Source organism: Monodelphis domestica, chromosome 3, assembly GCF_027887165.1.
Source record: "Monodelphis domestica isolate mMonDom1 chromosome 3, mMonDom1.pri, whole genome shotgun sequence".
Classification (NCBI taxonomy): Eukaryota; Metazoa; Chordata; class Mammalia; order Didelphimorphia; family Didelphidae; genus Monodelphis; species Monodelphis domestica.
Genome location: NC_077229.1, coordinates 524,808,753 through 524,828,785, shown reverse-complemented (window position 1 = coordinate 524,828,785; position 20,033 = coordinate 524,808,753). Strand labels below are relative to the sequence as shown.

General features: G+C 35.2%; 1 protein-coding gene across 1 annotated transcript in view; it reads left to right on the top strand.

Annotated features, from left to right (window-relative positions):
* LOC100619892 (placenta-specific gene 8 protein-like) overlaps positions 1 to 19,695 on the top strand; it is a 74,765-nt gene extending 55,070 nt beyond the window's left edge. The window contains exon 2 of the mRNA XM_056821116.1: positions 19,082 to 19,695. Coding sequence (XP_056677094.1) covers positions 19,082 to 19,437 — 356 coding nt within the window. The 3' untranslated portion in view covers positions 19,438 to 19,695. The remainder of the gene's footprint in view (positions 1 to 19,081) is intronic.
* Positions 19,696 to 20,033: the final 338 nt, after the last annotated feature.

The window sequence follows — 20,033 nt, the reverse complement described above, 5'->3', positions numbered from 1 at the left end:
ATGATGATGATGATGATGATGACGACGACGATGATGATGATGATGATGATGATAACAATAAAGATGAGCAATAACATCTAAATTTTATTCATTTTTTAGGTGTCAGATACTATACTAAGTACTTTACAAATATGATGTCATTTGAACTTCACAACAACTTTAAGAGAAGGTGCTATTTTATTCTCATTTTATACATGAAAAAACTGGAGGAAATAGAGATAATAAAATTTTCCCAGAATCAGATTAGGCAAATTTATATCTAAGAGGCAACTAGTTTAGGCGTATGAAGCTGGATTTGAATACTGACTCCAGGACAGGAATCTATCCATGGTACCACCTTCCAGCAACATTAGTTTCCCCCCAATTTCTCACCCCTGGGGAAAAAAAGTGTTTTCTTCATCTGAGGCAATCTACTTCTTTACCCTAGAACTCATGCCCCATCCCCTCTTTGTGTTTTTATGTTTTCCTTTCTCATCCTGAATACCCTTTCTTCTCCCCTTTGCCTATCCACATTTGATTCATTCTATAAAATTGATATCAAATATAGTTTTTCCATGAAACCTTTAATGACTCATATCCTTATGCTGAATTTAGTTTCTTATTACATCATCTACACAAATTATTTTGTTACTTACATTAGAGTATTACTTTTTTAAAGATATTCATAAGTAAGAAGAGATAGGGTGATATAGGAGGAAAAATTCTGGACTTGGAGTAAATATAGACCAAAATTTAAATCTGCTAAAGAATGTTATGTAATCAGGGACAAATCACTTAATCTCTCCAAACCACAGTATCATCAGCTGTAAAATGAGTGATAATAATATGACTCTCCTCAAAATATTGCTAATGTAAGTAAAATATATTAAAATAAATGATTTATCCTACCTTGAAGAACTACACAAACAAAAACAATGATTATATATCTTCTTTCCAAGAGAAAGATTTGAAAGTAAGAACTATATGATGGGCTTTTTTTCATAATTTTTGAGTGTCTAGAAGAGTGCCATATTATTAAATAGTTCAAACATTGTTTTTTTCTCATGTAATTAACATATTTTAATGTAACACTAAATATTATTTAATTCCATCCAATCCAGGATGTTTCAGTTAAATTCAATGAATTATTATTAACTGAAGTTAAACAAAATATTATATACTTTTAAATTTGTTGAGTTATTATATTAGAATTTGAAAATGGAAAGAAGAAAAAAGATAGTCCTTGCATTATTATGAGAGAACATATAACAATAGATTGCTAATGTTACTGCTATTAACAAAAAGTAGTACAAGATAATAATAATAATAATTTCCATGAAGTTCAAACCATAATTCAGGACAACAGGGTCCTCAAGATGAAAGCAATAAAGGGTAATGCCCGGTGGATGATGTATAGTGGAGCGTTCTTGTGCCCTGACACTTTTATCTTAGCTCTAAAGGCATGCCAGGAATCTTTAAATGCTGGCCAATTGCACCCTAGCAATTTCACTGTTTGAGTTGGCACCCAGTAAGTTTACTATGATGATTCCTAAACAGGGCAGTCTAGGGTTCCCTTTTAAAAGTCATAATGATGAGCAACTTGACATAGACAATAAGGGAGTTAGTGACAATCCTTTTATTTTAGTCCCACAAGAAAACAAGCTATATAGGACTAAATCAGGAATACCATTATCACACGCACTGGAAATGCTTCAGTGAAGGTGTAAGGGAAGATTAAAGCAGGTAAATCATTAGGTAAACATCTGAAATGGTTTGAAGACTCGAATACTTTCAGTATTCAGTTGAATACTATTTAATTACAAAATGGAAAACATTTCATCGGTTATAAACAAGGATGTCACAAAGCTTTTTGCCAATGGCATCATAGTCCAAAGTATGACAAGGTCCTGGAAATTAGGGCATGCTGATAACTTTAGTCTTAAGCAGAGATATGCATACATGCATGAATGAATGTATAAATTAATGAAGAGGAACTTAAGTGCTTTTTATGTTACAGGCACTATGCAAAGTGCTGAAGGCACAGAAACAAGCAATCCAGATAAGAGCCTGCCTTTAATAAAGAAACTCGCCTTCCAATAGGGAAGGCAATAAATAAAGGGGAATTAGATTTGGAAGGGTGATAGAACAAGGGGATGGTGTGGGAATGGCAGAAAAGAAGCCTGATTCCAGGAAAGATAAAGTAAAAGCTCACCTCCTAAGAGTCAAGAGTCCCAAAAGAAGAGATGAAATCTAATGAGAGGAAGTAAAAGGTCAGAGTGCAAGTAGCATGATTAGATGAGATAAGAAAGGAAAGTGATATGCTACAAAAACATAAAGTGGAATGTTGAAGAACCTGATGTTATTGAAAATTATCATTTAACACAGACTCCAGAAATGTTATCCAGTAAAGAAATGGATGATAAAAATAGGCATAGTAAAAAGTTTTTTAAAAGAATGTGGAATATATGAATCACTTACCATAAAACATTAGAAAATAAAAGGTTCTTTGATTTTTGATTGCAGACTATATTTCACAATTACACAATTTGATATTATTAGAAAATAATGATACTCTTAAGTCATTGTTCATATCTTTCAAAATAATTTTAGTGAAGAGATGGAAGTAAAGAATATGGAGGTCAAAATGTTCAAAAAGGAATACCAAAAATTGATTTTATATGTAAGTGGGAAAAAACTGATGAAGAAAAGACAAGAATTTATCTATACACATACATTTTTAATAGAAAAAATTCTATAAAACAGTGTGGGTATGCTAAGACTAATATTCTGATAAGTATTTTTCTTAATTTAGCAATATATTTCCTATTCTATCAATTATACAAAATATAATCCTTTTAAAAGCTAGTATAGCTATAATCAAGAATGAACACATTCTCCCATATCAAACCATTTTAGGGACTGCACACTTCAATGTTCAGGTAGCCCATTAAGTGGAGTAAGAATTGTAGGAGGAAAGAAATAGAAAGACATGTGGCAACTGGGAAGGAGACAGTGCACTTGCCTTTCCCCTGTCCATCAGCTTAAAGAAAACATACTTACTTGAAAACTATTGTACAGAGCACTAAATGATGAGGATACTGTTTATAATATATCCACGAGCTACCTAGTTCAAGGATTAGGAAACCCTGAGTCATTCTGAACAACAAAAGTCAGAGAATTTCTGTGTCTGCTCTGAAGTGTAGGGAGAGGATACCCCCATTGTCATACGTGATCAGAATCAGCTTCCCATACCTCCACCAACTCCAATCAAAAAATCTCCAAAATTTCCATGTACTTGTGTAAAATGTGCATTGAGAATTCCCCAAGAACTTGCACATTCATAACAGAATAGGGGGTGGGGGAAGCAGGTCAGCTTCAATCAGCAAATGAAAATGAATTGAAAAAGTCAAGGCAATATTAAGGAGAGAAAGACGTAGACAAAGCAAAAATAAGGAATTCAATATTGATTTAAGAAATTTTACCACATAGGCTTGAAAATAAAAGAAATCAGAGGCAAGAAAGTAAGTCCAAAAAAATAAGAGTGTGAAACTTTTTTTGCATATATGTTTGAAAAATAAAGAAAGTCAAGTCAACAAGCCTTTATTAGTTGCCTACCTTCACCAAAAACAAAATCTTATTAAAGAGCTCCTTGATCTGGTGGAACCTTCTCCCAAAGTTATCCAATTATCACATAGCCTTGAAAAGAGTAAAATTCTCCATATGCACCAAAGAATGATAGAAATTAAAGATTTCAAGATGGTATCTGGAGGTTACATTTAACCAATGGATCAGTCAACCCTGCAATGCTGAAAAACTTAGTGGTATCCTAAAATCAGGGATGAATAAGAGTATGTTTAAACAAATCAGGCCCAATGAGATAACAGTTGCAACCAGCCAACCCAGCAAACAAACAACTCTGAGAAGTTAAGGCAGCTGGAACTCCAGCCCAAGGGGTATTTTGCACTTGGAGCTTTGAACTATGCCATTGCATAACTGTTCTAAGCAATGAACTTAATTCCCTCTTGAATGGGGCAGAGAGACCAGGGGAGGGGTGAAATGTAACACAGCTGGTCTTCAAGCAGTGCCAGCCAAAGTGATGGCAATACACTTGTTTTAAAACTGTTATAAACAATTAGAGAGCTAAATACCCATATTTTAAACTTATGTTTTAATTTAAGTTCTAAGTAGATCATTTATATTTAAGTATATGTTATATATTCTCTAGCAGGGATATTGGGATTTAGACTAAAGAGATAAAATATGACTAAGGAGTTAACACATCGTATTTATATTAGTATGGACTCAAGGATCATATAGTGACACTAAGATTTATCATGATATTTAAGTTCTTCCTTACAGATTCAGAAAAGTTGCCTTTGAAAGAAATAGAGGAATATAGTTAAAACAACATCCAATTACTTTGCCATTCTGGGACCTAAAATCCATAGACCGATCTATCATGAGTATGATCTTATGAAGCTCGTTTACTATATTTGATAAAAGGAAAAAAGGTGATGATTGGAATGACCAATTCCATTTACTAACTCCACATATTCAAAGAGAATCATAGTCAAGTTTGCAGTTTAACGGTTATTTACCTTTCCTATGCAAAAAGAAGAAAAGAACAACAAATGTAGCAAGTGATTTGAGAGAGTATGGCACTACCTTCACAAAACACCCTCTCTACATTCCCAACATTCTCCATCTGTCTTAAACTTGCCCAGAGCTAAATGTGTCAGAGGTGGGATTTCAGCCCTGCTCTTCTTGACAAGTCCACATCCTCTGTCTACTCTCCTCTGCTACTCATAATTTTTAAAGGACCCGCATGAAAATCATTTGGATAAACCCAAAACTCATGAAAAGATCAAACCAGTATTTATTTTTACTTTATCTTTAAAAGAAAATTGCCACCTACTTGTAGGGGATGGCTCTGTTTCAATCAGGTTTGAGTACCCATTTTTGAATACAGATTGTATATTCATAGAATAGGCTATCCATAGTTTCTGAGAGGGTCAAGGTTTTATAATATTAAAGGGTTTGTACACACTTGGGTCTTGCATTCATATGTCTAAACAGCAAAAATTGCCCAAAGAAATTTAATTTTCAAACTTTGAGAGACATAAAACATATTGAGGAAAGAACATAATGTTTTAGAAGTAAGCAGCATATAACTAAACAGATATGATCCTTTTTTAAGTGTCAGATGAAAAATATCCGCATGAGCGAACTACTTGTTAGCAATCAGGAGAGAGACTTTCTCCCTGCATTGTTCTAATACGCGAGGATGTAAGGACTTGGCTTCCTTGGTTACTGTATTGAAACATGAGCCCATTTTTAACTAGTCGTTACCGTTAGAAGTATTTGGCTCAGAGTCATTTAAGGACTGTCAAATCAGATGTACCTTTCATCGTCCTCCACTGCTCCTTACTGACAGTACTAGATAAAGGAAAGTACTTATTAGCAGCTGCAAACATTGCCTAACCTAATTTATTTGGTCGTCACACATTTGTATTGCTAGTTTGTCCCAATCACTTTGCTGCGCAAACTCAATGGTTTAAAGGAACACTTTCTTCTCCTGCATGAGGGCAAAGTACACCCTGCTTTAGAATTTCATCCTACTAGAGAGAGCGCATTAAATGTGTTTCTACAAAGGAATGTCTGTCTGACTACCCACTCTAACATCTTTAGTCTCTCTACTTTCCAAATAAAGTGTCCCAGAAACTTGTAGTACTGTCCAAACTTTCCGTAGTCCGTATCGTGTTTAATTCCAATAAATCTCAATATGTGTTCAAATATGTTATGAGTTCCTTACCTAATCAGACAAGGGATGTTGTGTTAAATATAAGGCTACTACAGACATAACACCAGGACAAAGAAATTTGATCATTTGAGCTGTTTTAATCATTGATATCAATAATTGTACAATTAATTCACAAAGAAATTGAGATTCATTGACAAAACACACAAAATAAAGAAGATGGGTTGTTATGTAAGTGGTCAACAGAGTCAGACACATACAAGTTTGGTCTGGATCAAAATATGTTGGCCAAGAGTTTCCCAGACATCTTAACCGTTAAACTTTAATTCTTCTTTCATAGTATCGATGATATTTTGTTGTTGCTCATTGATTTCGGTTGTGTCCAACACTTTGTGACCCCTTTTGGGGTTTTCTTTGCGAAGATACTGGAATCATTTGCCATTTACTTCTCTAGCTCATATTTGAAGATGAAGAAACTGAGGCAAACATGGTCAAATGACTTCCCAAAGGTCACACAGCTACTAAGTGCCTGAGGCTGAATTTGCATTCAGATCATCCTGAGTCCAGGCTAGACTCTCTGTCTTCCATATTACCTGGATGCCCAGGGCATCATATAGAATTAAAATGACAATATAGAATGACAGTCTTCTCCCTAAACAACTAAACATCATAAAGATGTACATAAAATCATCAGTTTATAGTGAATTTCCATCTTAAAAAAAAAAAAGAATGTTCTACTCTGTCTCTTGCACTAGGCAGTACAGTGTATATGGTGCCAGACCTGGAGTCAGGAGGACCTGATTTCAAATTCAGCCTTGGATATTCAATAACCATGTGACCCTGGGCAAGTCATTTGACTCTGTTTGCATTTGTTGTCTCATCTGCAAAATAAGCTAGAGAAGAGAAAACACTCCAGTAGCTTTAACAAGAAAAACCCAAATGTGGACATGAAAAACCAAACAGGACTAAGACAACTAACCAATATTAGACAAGTTAAATTCTGGGGATGAAAAGTATCGTTATATATCTAACTCTTCTCTTTCACATGAACAGACTTTTTCCAAGTCACATAAACATTATAAAACTAAATAAAAGAGAAAAAGAAAAAAAACCCAAATATGTTATGTATCATATATAGAATAATTAAAACAACATTCAAAAGAGAAAGAAAAAAAAACCCTAACAAATCAGTTTTCTTAAGACTTAACACCAGAAAACTATAATTCTCAATTAAAGCACTCACTCAGCATCATGAATCCAGAACCAGGACAAGCTTATTCATGGATTTTTGGAAAGACCAGGTAGATTTACAAAGGAATTTTACCAAATGTTTAAGGAGCAACTAATTCTTAAATTAAATGAATTATTTGAAATAACTGGTAAAGAAGGAGTTTTTCCAAATTCCTTTTATGAAAAAAAAAATGGTGCTGATACCTAAACCGGCAAGAGCAAAAATAGAGAAAAAATTATAGACCAATATCATTAATGAATGTGACTGCAAAAATCCTATACAAAATACTACCTAGGACACTACAATAATATGCCACAAAGATTATGGCCAAACAGGAATTATACAAGGAATGCAGAGATGGTTTAATACAAGGGAAACTATCAATATAATTGATATTAATAACAAAAATAATAGAAACATATGATTATATCAATAGATTCAAAAATATTTTGATAAAGTACATCACTAATTCCTATTTAAAACACCAGAAATCATGCATATAAATGAATTTCTTCTTAAAATAATATGAAGCATCAATCTAAAACCATTAGCAAGTATTATGTGTAAAGGGGACAAACTGGAATCCTTGGTAATAAGATCAAGAGTGAAACAAGGATACATATTGTCACCAATATTATTTAAAATAATATTTAAAATGATAGCAAGAACAATAATAAAAGAAAAAGAAATCAAAGGAATCAGAATGGAGAAAGAAGTAATAAAATTACAAATATTTACTGATGATATGATACATACAAAAATCCATGAAACTTGGTTATAAAGTTAGTTAAAAGTATAGATAATCTTAGCAAAGTGGCAGGATATAAAATAAGCCTTCATAAATCATTAGTATTTTTATGTATCACTGACAAAGTCCTGCAAGAAGAGATTCGAAAGATACTCTATTTAAAATGACCACTGATAGAATAAAATACTTGAGGGTGGAGTGGAGGAGTAACCAGGGTAGCACCACAAAAATCCTCTCTGACCAAGAGTAAAATATCACCCCAAAATGAATACATGAGTGAAAGAACAGAGACAGAGGAAGGCAACCTTCAAAAATAGAAAAATCCAAAAGGTAGGCAGGGGTCATCTGGGGAATTGAGGTGACAGGGGAGAAGAGCTAGCAGGAGGCATAGCAGTGAATCCTCCACAACCACAACCACAACTACAACCTTCCACACTCCCCCACATCTGCTTTCACAGTTTCTAAACTTAAGCCCAAGATAAGTCAGACCCTGAGATCCTGTCTGGCAATTAGTTATCCAAGTCAACTAACACTGCTTGATATTGCAAATCTGTGGAGAAGTACAGAGTCCCAGGCCAAATCAATCTGGGCTGAGGGTGGCTGATCCATATGGACCCAGAGCAAAACCAGGAATTTCAGTCTGGACATTGTTTGAGGACATAATCTACAGTTTGAGATAAGGACACAGTTCTCCTGGGGAAGCCTTCCCAGGACCTTTTTGCCCAAAACAAAGGGTGGAGCTCTAAGACAGAACAATCAAGGGTGTGCATGATTGAATCAAGAACACCTTGAGGCCAAAAGCAAGAGTCTAAGTCTAGGGATAGAATCTGATCAGCACCTGACCTGATTGAGTTCAGACTGAGATCAAAAGCTTACACACAAGTCTGAGGAAAATCTTTGAGCTGTCAGCATCACAAAGGTCAATTGAGGATTCATACCAGGAATATACTGTCACTTTTTTTGGCATATAATATTTTGGAAAGCAAGGGAAATGGGTCCTCAACCAAGAATTAACTACTCAGCAAAACCTACTATATTCTTGTAGGAAAATATGGTCATTTAATAAAATAGATGACTTCCAAGCATTCATAAAGAAAAGCCTGGTTTTGAATAGAAAATTTGATCCTCAAACAAAGAACTCAAGACAATCAAGAAAATATAATTTAGAAAGTGTAAAATCAAACAAACAAACAAAAAACCCTTTTTATGGGACCCAATAAGTTCAAATGAATTTGATTCCTATAAAAAAAGATGTTATTGGTAAATCTTAAAAACTGTTATTATCATTGGAATAGCTAGAAGAAATATAGTTAGAAGAAGTATACTTAGAGGGTACAGTGAAAAATTGTATAGGATGCTGTGTCAAGAAATATATAAAAAACTAGGGGGTAAAAAAGCGGATAATACTAAGAGAAAGGGGAAAAGAGATAAAATGGAGAAAATATATATTTTATAAAGAAGTGTATGGAGAGAGGTGGGTAGAAGACCAATACAATGGCAGGATAGAAGAGGTTGGAGACAGTTAATACTTAAATCTTACACTCATTGAAATTGGTTCAGAGAGGGAAGAACAATCAGATACATTGGGACATAGAGCTATATCTTGCCCTATAAAGAAGTAGAAGGGCAATAAACAGGCTGGTGGGGAGGGGATAAATACAAGAGAGGGAGATGTTGGGAGTCATTTAAAAGGTACTAACTATAGTTATAAGGGAATAAATAAGAGGGGAGGGGATGGAAAGTGGAATAACATTAATTACAGGAAAAAGGAGAGGGAGAGTGACTAAAAGTCAAAAGTTTGAGAGCAGGATAGGAAGGATAAGAGAAAAGGCAGAATCAAATGAAAATATAAAAATTAAGGGGAATACACAGACAGTAATCATAACTCAATGTGAATGGGGTAAACTCACCAATAAAAAGGAAGTGGATAGAAAATGGATTAAAAACCAGAATCCATATGTTGTCTACAAGAAACACACTTGAGGGAGGTAGACAATACACAGGGTAAAGGTAAGAGGGTGAAGAAGAATTTAATGGACAGCAACTGAGACAAAGAAGGTAGGAGCAGCAATTAGAATCTAAGACAAAGCTAAAGCAAAAATAGATCTGATTAAAAGAGATAAGGAAAGTAATTACATCTTGATAAAAGGCTGTATAAATATTGAAGAAATATCAGTACTCAACATATATCCATCAAATATGACAGCATTCATATTTCTAAAGGAGAAACTAAAGGAGATTAAGGAGGAAATATATAGTTAAAACTTATGAGTAGGGGACCTCAATCTTCCCCTATTAGAACTAGATAAATTGAACCAAAAATAACTAAGGAAGAAGTAAGGGAAATGAATGAAATGTTAGAAAAATTAGAGCTAACAGGTATCTGGAAAAAATAAATAGATATAAAAAGGAATATACCTTCTTTGCAGCAGCACATGGCACATATACAAAAATTGATCATGTATTAGGGCATAAAAACATGGTGAATAAATGTAGGAAAACAGAAATAATAAATGCAATTTTTTCAGACTTTAATGCAATAAAAATCATTATCAATTAGGGCTTGTGGAAAAGCAGATTTAAAATTAATATGAAACTAAGTAATCTAATTCTTCAAAATTGGTGGGTAAAAGAACAAATCAAAGAAACAATTACTTATTTCATTGAAGAGAATGACAATGAGGAAACAACATATCAAAATCTATTGGATGCAGCCAAAGCAGTACTCAGTGCATATATCAACAAATTAAAGAAGGAAAAGGTCAATGAATTGGGCATACAAGTTAAAAAACTATAAAGCAACCAAATTAAAAATCCCCAGATAAAAACTAAATTAGAAATCATAAAAATCAAAGGGAAAATGAATGAATTTGAAAGAAAAGGAACTATTGAACTAATAAATAAGAGTAGGAACTGGTACTTTGAGAAAACAAATAAAATAGAAAAAGCACTGGTTAATTTAATAAAAAAGAAAGAAAAAAATGCAATTAAGAGTATCAAAGATAAAAAGGGTGACCTCACCTTTAATGTAGAGGAAAATAAGGTCATTATTAAAAACTACTTTGTCCAATTATATGGCAATAAATGTGACAATCTAGGTGAAATGTGTGAATATTTTAAAAAATATAAATTGCCTCAATTAACAAAAGAGGAAATTGAATATCACTATTGTAAAACATTTGAAAAAATAAAAACCTAAATATGTAGATCAGTATTTGCCATTGTCTTCTAAAGTATTATTTCCCCGAATAATATTATTTCTCCATTTTGTTCCTTGGGTTGTCATTCACTTTAAAGACATTCTGAAAATCATTTCATTTAAATAACTTTAAATGTGTATGTTTTCAAAAAGGACATGTTCTATACTTTGTAGTATCTAGTCTTCCTAATTTTATCTTCTTCATATTACCTATTAGAGTCTGTAATAGTGCTAATGAGCTTCCACTGCCATTACACATGAAAATATAGGAATGTTGGGAAATTATTTACATTTTTCTATATTATATTTCCTTTCCTCTCTCCAGTTGTATTTACATATGTTCTTAATTCACTTGGCTTAACTGGGTCTCTTGCCAAATTTTTGTAGTTGTGCAGCCATTTTCACATTCCTAAAAAGTGATAATTTGTCCACATTTTCCTTAGTTCTTCATAATTATTTGCAAATGAACTTGTTTTATAAGCATGTCTTAAACCTGCCATTGCCAGAGACAGTCACATATTTGTACTTGAAAAAGAGATTGCACGTTAGTTGCTTAAAGTATATTTATTTTGGTTCTAATGGCCAATGGCCGATGGGGATCTGATTGGGAATATAGACTCTAGATGATCACCTCACTGCAAATATCAATAATATGAAAGTAGGTCTTGATCAATGACACATGTAAAACCCAGGGGAATTGCATTTTGGCTATAGGACAGGGGTAGGAGGGGTGAGGGAAATAGCATAAATTATGTAACCATGGAAAAATTCTCTTAATTAATCAATCAAATAAAATTTAAAAAAGAAAATGGAAGAGGAAATGGATAGATAATACCTTTGAGAAACTACTGTTGAAAAGGTAGAGAAGTACATCATAAATTGGACTCAGTTTGAATTGAGTATGACAACTACTCCTCATTAAAAGGTTATTGGAACCAGGAATTCACTAATCAGGAAAGGAGGACTTGGGACCAGTGTAGGAAAATTCTCTCTCCAGAGCAAGACTATGGCTAGGACATCGAGAAGATACATGGTATAAAACTATAGCCTTGACATTGTTTTAATTAAGTTAGTACTCTGGCTGTTAGATTTTAATAGTTTATTAGAATTACTTAGATAAGTAAAAGATGAAAGAGAGAAAGAGGCCTAATCTATCTACCCACATGGCTCTTCCAGCAGCATTCCTAGGACAGAAGTTCCTTGGTCAGAGTCAGAGAGAGAGCCAGAGCCAGAGCCAGAGAGAGAACATGAACTTCCTGGTTAGCCAGTTTTATTATCTCATGACTTCCTTTGTCCTGTCTTTAATCCCCAGGTCAAATTCAGGCTCATGCCAGGTAGATGTCACCTGTGCTGCCCAAGAAAAGAGGATGGGTAAATATCCTTTGCACAAAAGGAATTTAAAGTAAAATTTATTATATGATATTTTTTTTTCTGGAATGATATCCAAGAGTGCTTAAATATCAAAACACTAAAAAGATATTATTGTAAGGTAGTCTCATCTGTAAAGTCATTTAACACTGATCCCACCCTTAAAATCATTACAGAAAGGTTCTAATGTGTAAAATTTTAAATTATTCTCAATAATAAAAATATTTTATTTTAAGAGATTTATTAAAGATCATTAGAAATAAAGGAATAAAAGTGATACAAAATAAAAACCATGTGCCCATGGCTAATTATCCTGTTCAAAACCCACACTTAGCACCACCATGCTCACAACAGCAAGGAAGAGACTGGGACCCTCCACCCCACTGCCTAATATCCCCTGTCTACAGGAAGTATGTAATGACATATGTAATGAAGTCAGTGGGCTCCTGGAAAATGTAGTAACAGATTTATAATATTTTAAATGTAAAGAGAAAATGAATTATAATATATGTTCAGGTAAAGTCTATACCCAACTTCAATTTGTGGTGGTCTTCCTTGGAAATTCTAAACCCTTGCTATAAAAATGTCACTATTTATATCAAAAAATTAAATTCTCTTTGAAATGAATATTCAAAAACTTGTTTGCTGTAAATCAAAGTGAACCAATAAGGTATTACTAAACATTGAGTTATAATATTTTATACTACAAGGCATTACTATTTTTTCTTGGTCATTTTGGAAAGGTTTATAGACAAGTTAAGCATCATTGACAACCTGAAAATATGAAATGAATGTTCAAATATATTTTAAAAGTTTCTTTTTTGTGAATTACAAAAATAGAAATAGTATTAGAATGTGATGCTTTGTTGGTGAACAAGCCTATCAGATGTATTATAATATATTATTTTTCTAAAGCCATATTCAAAGTAGGATACATTTTCTTGAATAAATAATAGAGGTGCATATTGCTAGTGCACAAATCTCATTTATAACTAAGGCTGTGTCTACATAAAGCCAAAACAACCACTAAATTCTGGCAGATAATCAGTCAGCCTGATTATATGACTCAATGAATCAATTCAGTAAAATCATAAATGTTCACAGACTGAAGGAGTACTTCTTAGGATCAGAAGATCATTTAGTGCTGCGAGGGATATTTGGAAAGAACTGAAAGTTCTCTTAGTGCTGCTTATGTCTTCCACTTTAATACAAAATAGATGTAATATCAAATTAAGGTGATTGAATAGGTGATCTATCAAGCAACACTTTCTATTTTTCCTGGATATTTTAGAGATTTATATTTTTATTTTGTATTTATATTACATTTATATTGTTATCCTTAATCCTCAGAGGGTGAAGAGGTCAGGACACATTTGCTTTTCTTTTACTGGCTTCATTTTATGTCAGTGATAACTTCTAGTCAGACAGTGTCATGTATTTCATATAAAACAGTGAAAATCCTAACCTGCCTCCCTAACAATGTTGTTCCAAATACTTTCTCTCTCTCTCTCTCTCTCTCTCTCTCTCTCTCTCTCTCTCTCTCTCTCTCTCTCTCTCTCTCTCTCTCTCTCTCTCTCTCTCTCTCTCTCTCTCTCTCTCTCTCTCTCTCCCCCTCCCTCCCTCCCTCCTCTCTCTGTCTCTCTTTCTGTGTCTCTCTGTGTCTCCCCTTCCCCTTGTGAGGGATATTGGCTATGCCTAGTCCAATATTCCCTCACCCCTAGCCCCCTCCCCTTCTGAGAACACTGACTAAACCCAGGCAATGTTCCTCCCTCTATGCCCCCTCTGAATAAAGCCAGGTGAACTGTGCCAGCATTAAGTGTGCTGTCTGCTCATTAGAGTGATTTGGGGGTCTGACCCCCCTCAGGCTTTCACTCCACACAATTAGGTCCCAACTTCTTGCCAAGAAGAGGGAATCTACATTTCATTCAGTCTTTCCCAAAGCTTCCGCGGCTTTTCCATCATTGGAGTTGTGTTTTCTCTTCCACTTCTCTTCATTTGGAAAACGCGCATTTTATCTTGTTTGTATTCCTATGAATCCATACAAACCGTCCAATGCGTTTCCCTGATTTCCTCCAATATGACATGTGTTACCTAAACAAAATTATTCAGTTATATTCCTTTAATCCAGTACTTAAAACAGCCGTTCTGCCACTGATCAGTACTTTATATTCGTTTCTTGACTAGCTTAAAGAATGGAGCTACGGATAGTTTATTAATAGTCGAAGGTCATTTCTCCTGCGCTTGGAGGGGTGTGGAGGGAATCTCCTGGGATGTTCCTTGTGTCCCAGCCTGCTGGCTTTCCGTCGCGTGACTGGATATTATGAGAACATTCACAACCCAGGTCACAGCTGAAGCGATCTGGGGACCGGACCTGGGACTGGAGGAAAGGAGGAGGCGCTCTCTAGTCCTCTGGAACTGGTGCTGCAGGATGCTGGCTGGGAGCCACGACGTAGAGACACCTGACTGGCTGGACAGCAGGTGAGAGTAGGCTTCACTCCCTCTGCCTGCTCTATTCAAATCCTAGCAATCCACTCTATGGAGATTAAGGAGATCACTAGTTCTCTCTCTCTCCTCCCTCTCCCTTCACATTCTCCGCATGGACAATCCTTCCTGTCCTTGAGGCTCCCCAAAGCCCTTCCTGCTTCTAGCTAGTCACCCCCAAAGTCCTCTCCACTCTACCTGACCCTGTAAATCCTCCCCTGGCTGGTTTGCCAGGCTTCAGCAGCTTATGAGGATAAAAGGATGCTCTCTGGACGCAGGAGTTCAAACCCCAGTGGGGCCATGTCTGAGGTTTGACCCTCAGCCCTCCCAGCAGCTGCCTCTGGACCGCCATGTTTTAGTCAGGATTTGAGAATCTGTGGGGACTTCTTTGGGATGGCCATTCCGGAGGGAGGCTCTCCCAGAGAAATCAAAAGGTTTCCCTTCTCCCACTCCGAGGCTGGTAGAAACGGGATCAGCAGAGATCGGCTCCTTCTCTCCAAGCTCCCAGCCAGGAGGAGCACAGCTGTAGATGCTCCTTCAGAATGTCTCCTCCAGCATTCCAGAATCTCTCTTAGAGCTCCTAGCATGCAGTCCTGTGGTTATGTCCTATGCCTCAAAGTCAAAAGGGGCGAACTGTCCAATTTAGAAGATAATTAGATATCTGGGATGTAAAGTAGATGTTAATCAGGAGCAAGCTGAGAGGTGTCTCTCTGTGCTCATCAAGAATGAAGGGAGAGACCACAGGGCTTCTAAGCCACCTTCTTTAACACTCTAAGAAGGCTACAAAATTGGGGTGTCTAGGAGAAGCCTGTATACCCCATACAAAATCCATATCCATCAAAAATAATATGTTTTCATGCTTTTTCAGTATTGCATTCTTAAGTTTTAAAACATCCATGTGCAAATGAACTGTTCCTAAGAGCTTTCAGTCTTAGTTTATGTCTTTGAAATTTTATTACTTTATAAACTAATGTTTTTAGTAAATGACATTTTGTTCTCTTGAAATCTTTGTTCAGTTTGACCTACCTTCCTACATACTTAAAGAAAAAAGTTAATATATATATATATATATATATATATATATATATATTTGTGTCACACTTCATTTTCTATATCAATTTTTAAAAATCTCATCCAAAAATAAATCCATCTCTCTTTAAACTCATCTTTCATCAAATTTTATTAAATCACTCTAGATTCAGAAAGAGACACTATTTTGCACTCTTTACTAGTTGATTTGACATTTTTTTCTTTATGTAAAAGTACTTTTCATCATTTTTAGCACAAATCTCATAGGAAGAAAAGGGAGAGTATCTTATATACTTATGTAAAATATATTAGAAGGGTGCAAGGTAATTTTTTTCATTGTAGTAGAAAGAAACTCAAACTCAGGGCAACATGGAAAATTTTTCATGTAGAAAGGAACACATATTGAGTTTGTGTCAGAAATGTACATTATGCATATTACAATGACACTTTTGTGCAAGATAGTCTAGAGAAGGGAAAAACTTGAGGCAGAGACCAATTGATTAACATTTCAATAATCCATGCCAGAGGTGGCCAAGCCCCAAATTAAGATGGTAACTTTGTGTTTAAAAAGAAACATATCGGAAAGAAGTGATGCATTTTGAATTAATGAGATGAAGAAGTCAAGTTGCAATTATGGGTAACAATGGAAAGTGGCACTCTAGAAAGAAATGAAAAAAGTTCAAAATAAGTATAGATTTTTCAGAAGAGATAATGGGTTTAGTTTTGACTGTGTTGAGTTTGGAATCTCTGAAACTTCAAGATTAGACTATCCAATTGGCTCTTTGTGATCAAGGACTAAAACTTGAGAGAGAGACTAAGGGTGGATAGCTATCTATATCTGTATCTATGTTTTTAGTGCTATAGATAAATATCTCAGAGCCACCTGAATACAGATGAGAATTGAACTTTTAGGAGCTTATGAGGCCACTAATTAACATATGGTATAGAAAGAAAAGAAAAATCCAAGAATGGAACTTCTTGTTCTCATTTATTTAAAAAATATTACTTTTTATATTCAGTTAAAATATGCAGTTTCAATTCATTGTGATCTCTGATTTAAGAGTTGTTCTATACTTTTATACTAAATTGTTTTTCCAGGTTTCTCAGCAGTATTTATTCAAAAGGGAAATATTTTCTTAGTAATTTATGTTTTGGGGGTAATTTTTCAGTTCTTAATGATTTCTTTATTACTGTAAGCTTTAAAAATTACTCTGTTTAGCTTGAGTGTGGAATCATTTTGCTACTTAGTAATTAACAGATAAAATATATCACAATAATATGATTACAAATCATTATTAAATAAAAAGTAAGTACTGGATGGTGTACATTTTTTGTTGTTAACTATCTGGTTAATTTTCATGGTCCCAGACTAGCTCATGATGGGAACTGAAATGATTACCTCAACTCCAATTGCAGATTCAGTTTAAGGGAAGTTTAACATTGAGGGAAGGAAACATTCAAAAGATAATGTTTTTGTTGTTTCGTTGTGTCTGTTTTATCCTGGTTGGAGAGTTATGACTATGGTTCTGATCTACAAGTGAACTTAAATACTTCATACTTAAAAACCTTCATTCTAAAATAGAATATAATAGTTGGAACCCTTCCTTTGCTGGGAATAGAACACATAAAGATTGTAATTCAGCAAAAAACTGATCTATGGAAATGGCACCACAGACTGGAAGATATCAGGATAATAGAAGGAATAGCTTAGCAGAGGACACCAAGAGATATCAAGTTAGCAAGGAAATTAATAAATCACATTTTTAGAATAGAGGCGTTCCCTCCAGGATGAAGTCCCCAAATGGTCAATTTCTCAAGTCCTGAAGTTTGTCGTCTCTCTTCTTTGTGTCCTGATGGAATGTGCCCCCATTTCATTTGTCCTCCTCATTGGAAGTATGGAAATTTGCGAAAAATATTTTCCTACATGCTTGTAAGGATTTTCCTTGATATTAATTTTTCTATTCTGTCTCATTACATAACTTTTATATTCTTTTATAAAACACAACCTTTGGTGGAGGCTCAGTACCTGTGATATGACATAAGTATAGAACCAAAGGGTCCCTTTAACCTAGAATAACTTTCCAGGGACTCCCATGAACTTTGACGGGCCTTATTAAATGGACAATTTAAATACCACTAACTGAAAAAAAAGGATTTTAGCTTAGTGGTACCAAGAGTATAGGCTAAATGTGTTTGCAGGTAAACATTGCCACCGTCTTTTCCTACGTCATACCTTATACTTGCCTATGGTTATTAGATAATGAGAAGTAAGTTGTAAAAAAATCTACTTAATTCTGTTTTTTAATGTCTGGAGCATTTTCCCTGGCATACATTCAAAGTGTATTTCCCTGTAACTTGCAACTGTTGTCTTCCAATTCTTTTGTCTGGGAAAATCATAGTCTATTTGCTTCTCTGTATGACAACATTTAAAATACGTATGTACTCTTAGTATTCTCTTGGTTTAGCATTTCCCACAACTTAATCAGTTTTCATGTATCATTGATTCTGAGAGCCATCACTTGGGTTCTCTTCCTCTGTGTGCTTTTCAGCTTGAGATTCTTAAAATGACACCCAGAGGTGAACATTATGTTCTAGGTATGCCTGGTGTAGCGACGGGTTACATACAAAGTATGATTGACAGGCAGGCCATGAGACACAGAATCCCAGAGAACCTTCAGAGCTGGCAAGAGAAAAGTTCCAAAAACCATTGGAGAGTCAGTTGGACTGACATGGGGAGGGGGGGTTGCCACTGAGAGAGAGAATCTGGAGGTTGCTGATCTGTGCTCCTGTGGACATCACGGGATTATCCTACAAGCAGCCCTCTGGACAAGAGGGGATAGGAGTGTCCCAAGTAACCTTGGGTGGACCAAGGGAAATATTGGCAGTTCCAGTCATTCTTTGGACCATCTAGGACTCCTCATCTGGACTCTAGCCTCTACTTGCCAAAAGACTCTATATGTAAGATCTCTGAATTTTCTGTTGGACTGGCCCTTAGGAGTTTAGGATAAGATAGGATTATTAATTAGGAGTTTTAAACTAAGGGATTAAGTTGTAAGACCTCCTTTTCCCTATCCTTCCTTTCCCAAGCCTCTCCTCTCTATTGCATAAAAGCAAAATATTTAAATTTTAATCCGTATGTGTTTCCCATCCTAAACCCCTCCCAATTAATATTGTTATTTCACTGGTAAACAGGAACAGATTGCAGAGAGAGCTCTTCCCAACTCCTGGAAAATAAGTTCTTGTTTTTCATTTCTCTTGTGAACTCCAAGCAGGCTCTGCTCTTCTAAGTACCTCCCTCAAAAACGCAACAAGGACAGCCCCTGGTCATTGTGACTCAGCCCCAGCGTGGTGTTTATCCACAAAGCTCCAACTGGCAGACAGGCCTTTTAGACTGTTGCAGTGACTGTGGAGTCTGTCTTTGTGGGATATTCTGTCCCCTTTGCCTCTCCTGCCAAGTAGCTTCTGACATGAATGAATGCTGTTTGTGTGGCTCGAGCGTGGCCATGAGGACCCTCTACCGCACCAGATATGGCATCACTGGATCCATCTGCAGTGACTTCATGGTGACTACTTGTTGTACTGTGTGTTCTCTTTGCCAACTTAAGAGAGACATTAATAGAAGGAGGGGAATGAATGCTTTCTGAAAAAACTAATGATGAAGTCTTGTGTTGTTGATGAAGCAACCAACATTAGTTTTAACATGTGAAAAATATCTCTCTTTTAAGTATTCCTCTAACTCTTGTCCTAAATTGCTACACACTTTAGAAGTTTAATAATGATGGAATGCCATGCCAGTTTATCCTGAAGCTTTAATCTCTGCTGTATCATGACTCATAATTCTTGATTTGTAATGTGATTTTTTAATAGAAAGCAAATAAAAGTATTCAAAATAAGAAAAAAAGAAAGAAAATAAGTTCTTAATGCAGACAACTTTTGAAAGCAAATATTTTCTTAACTTTTGAAAACTTTTATTGCCAACTTCTTTTCAATTTTTATACCTCAAAAAGAATCACTCACACAGTATAGTAATTTAAAGCTTTCAGAGTGCGTCTTCCTAAAGTAATTCTGTGAAGCAGGTAGTAACTGGGAGCCATCAGACCACAATGTCTTGACACTGTCACTTGTGGAAACCAGGAGATCACAATGTGGCTCCTTGGCAGGATGGAATTATCCACTCAGCCCCCTCTTTATGATTTCTCTCATCAACATCCCTTATTGATGGAATTGATATGATTCTTGT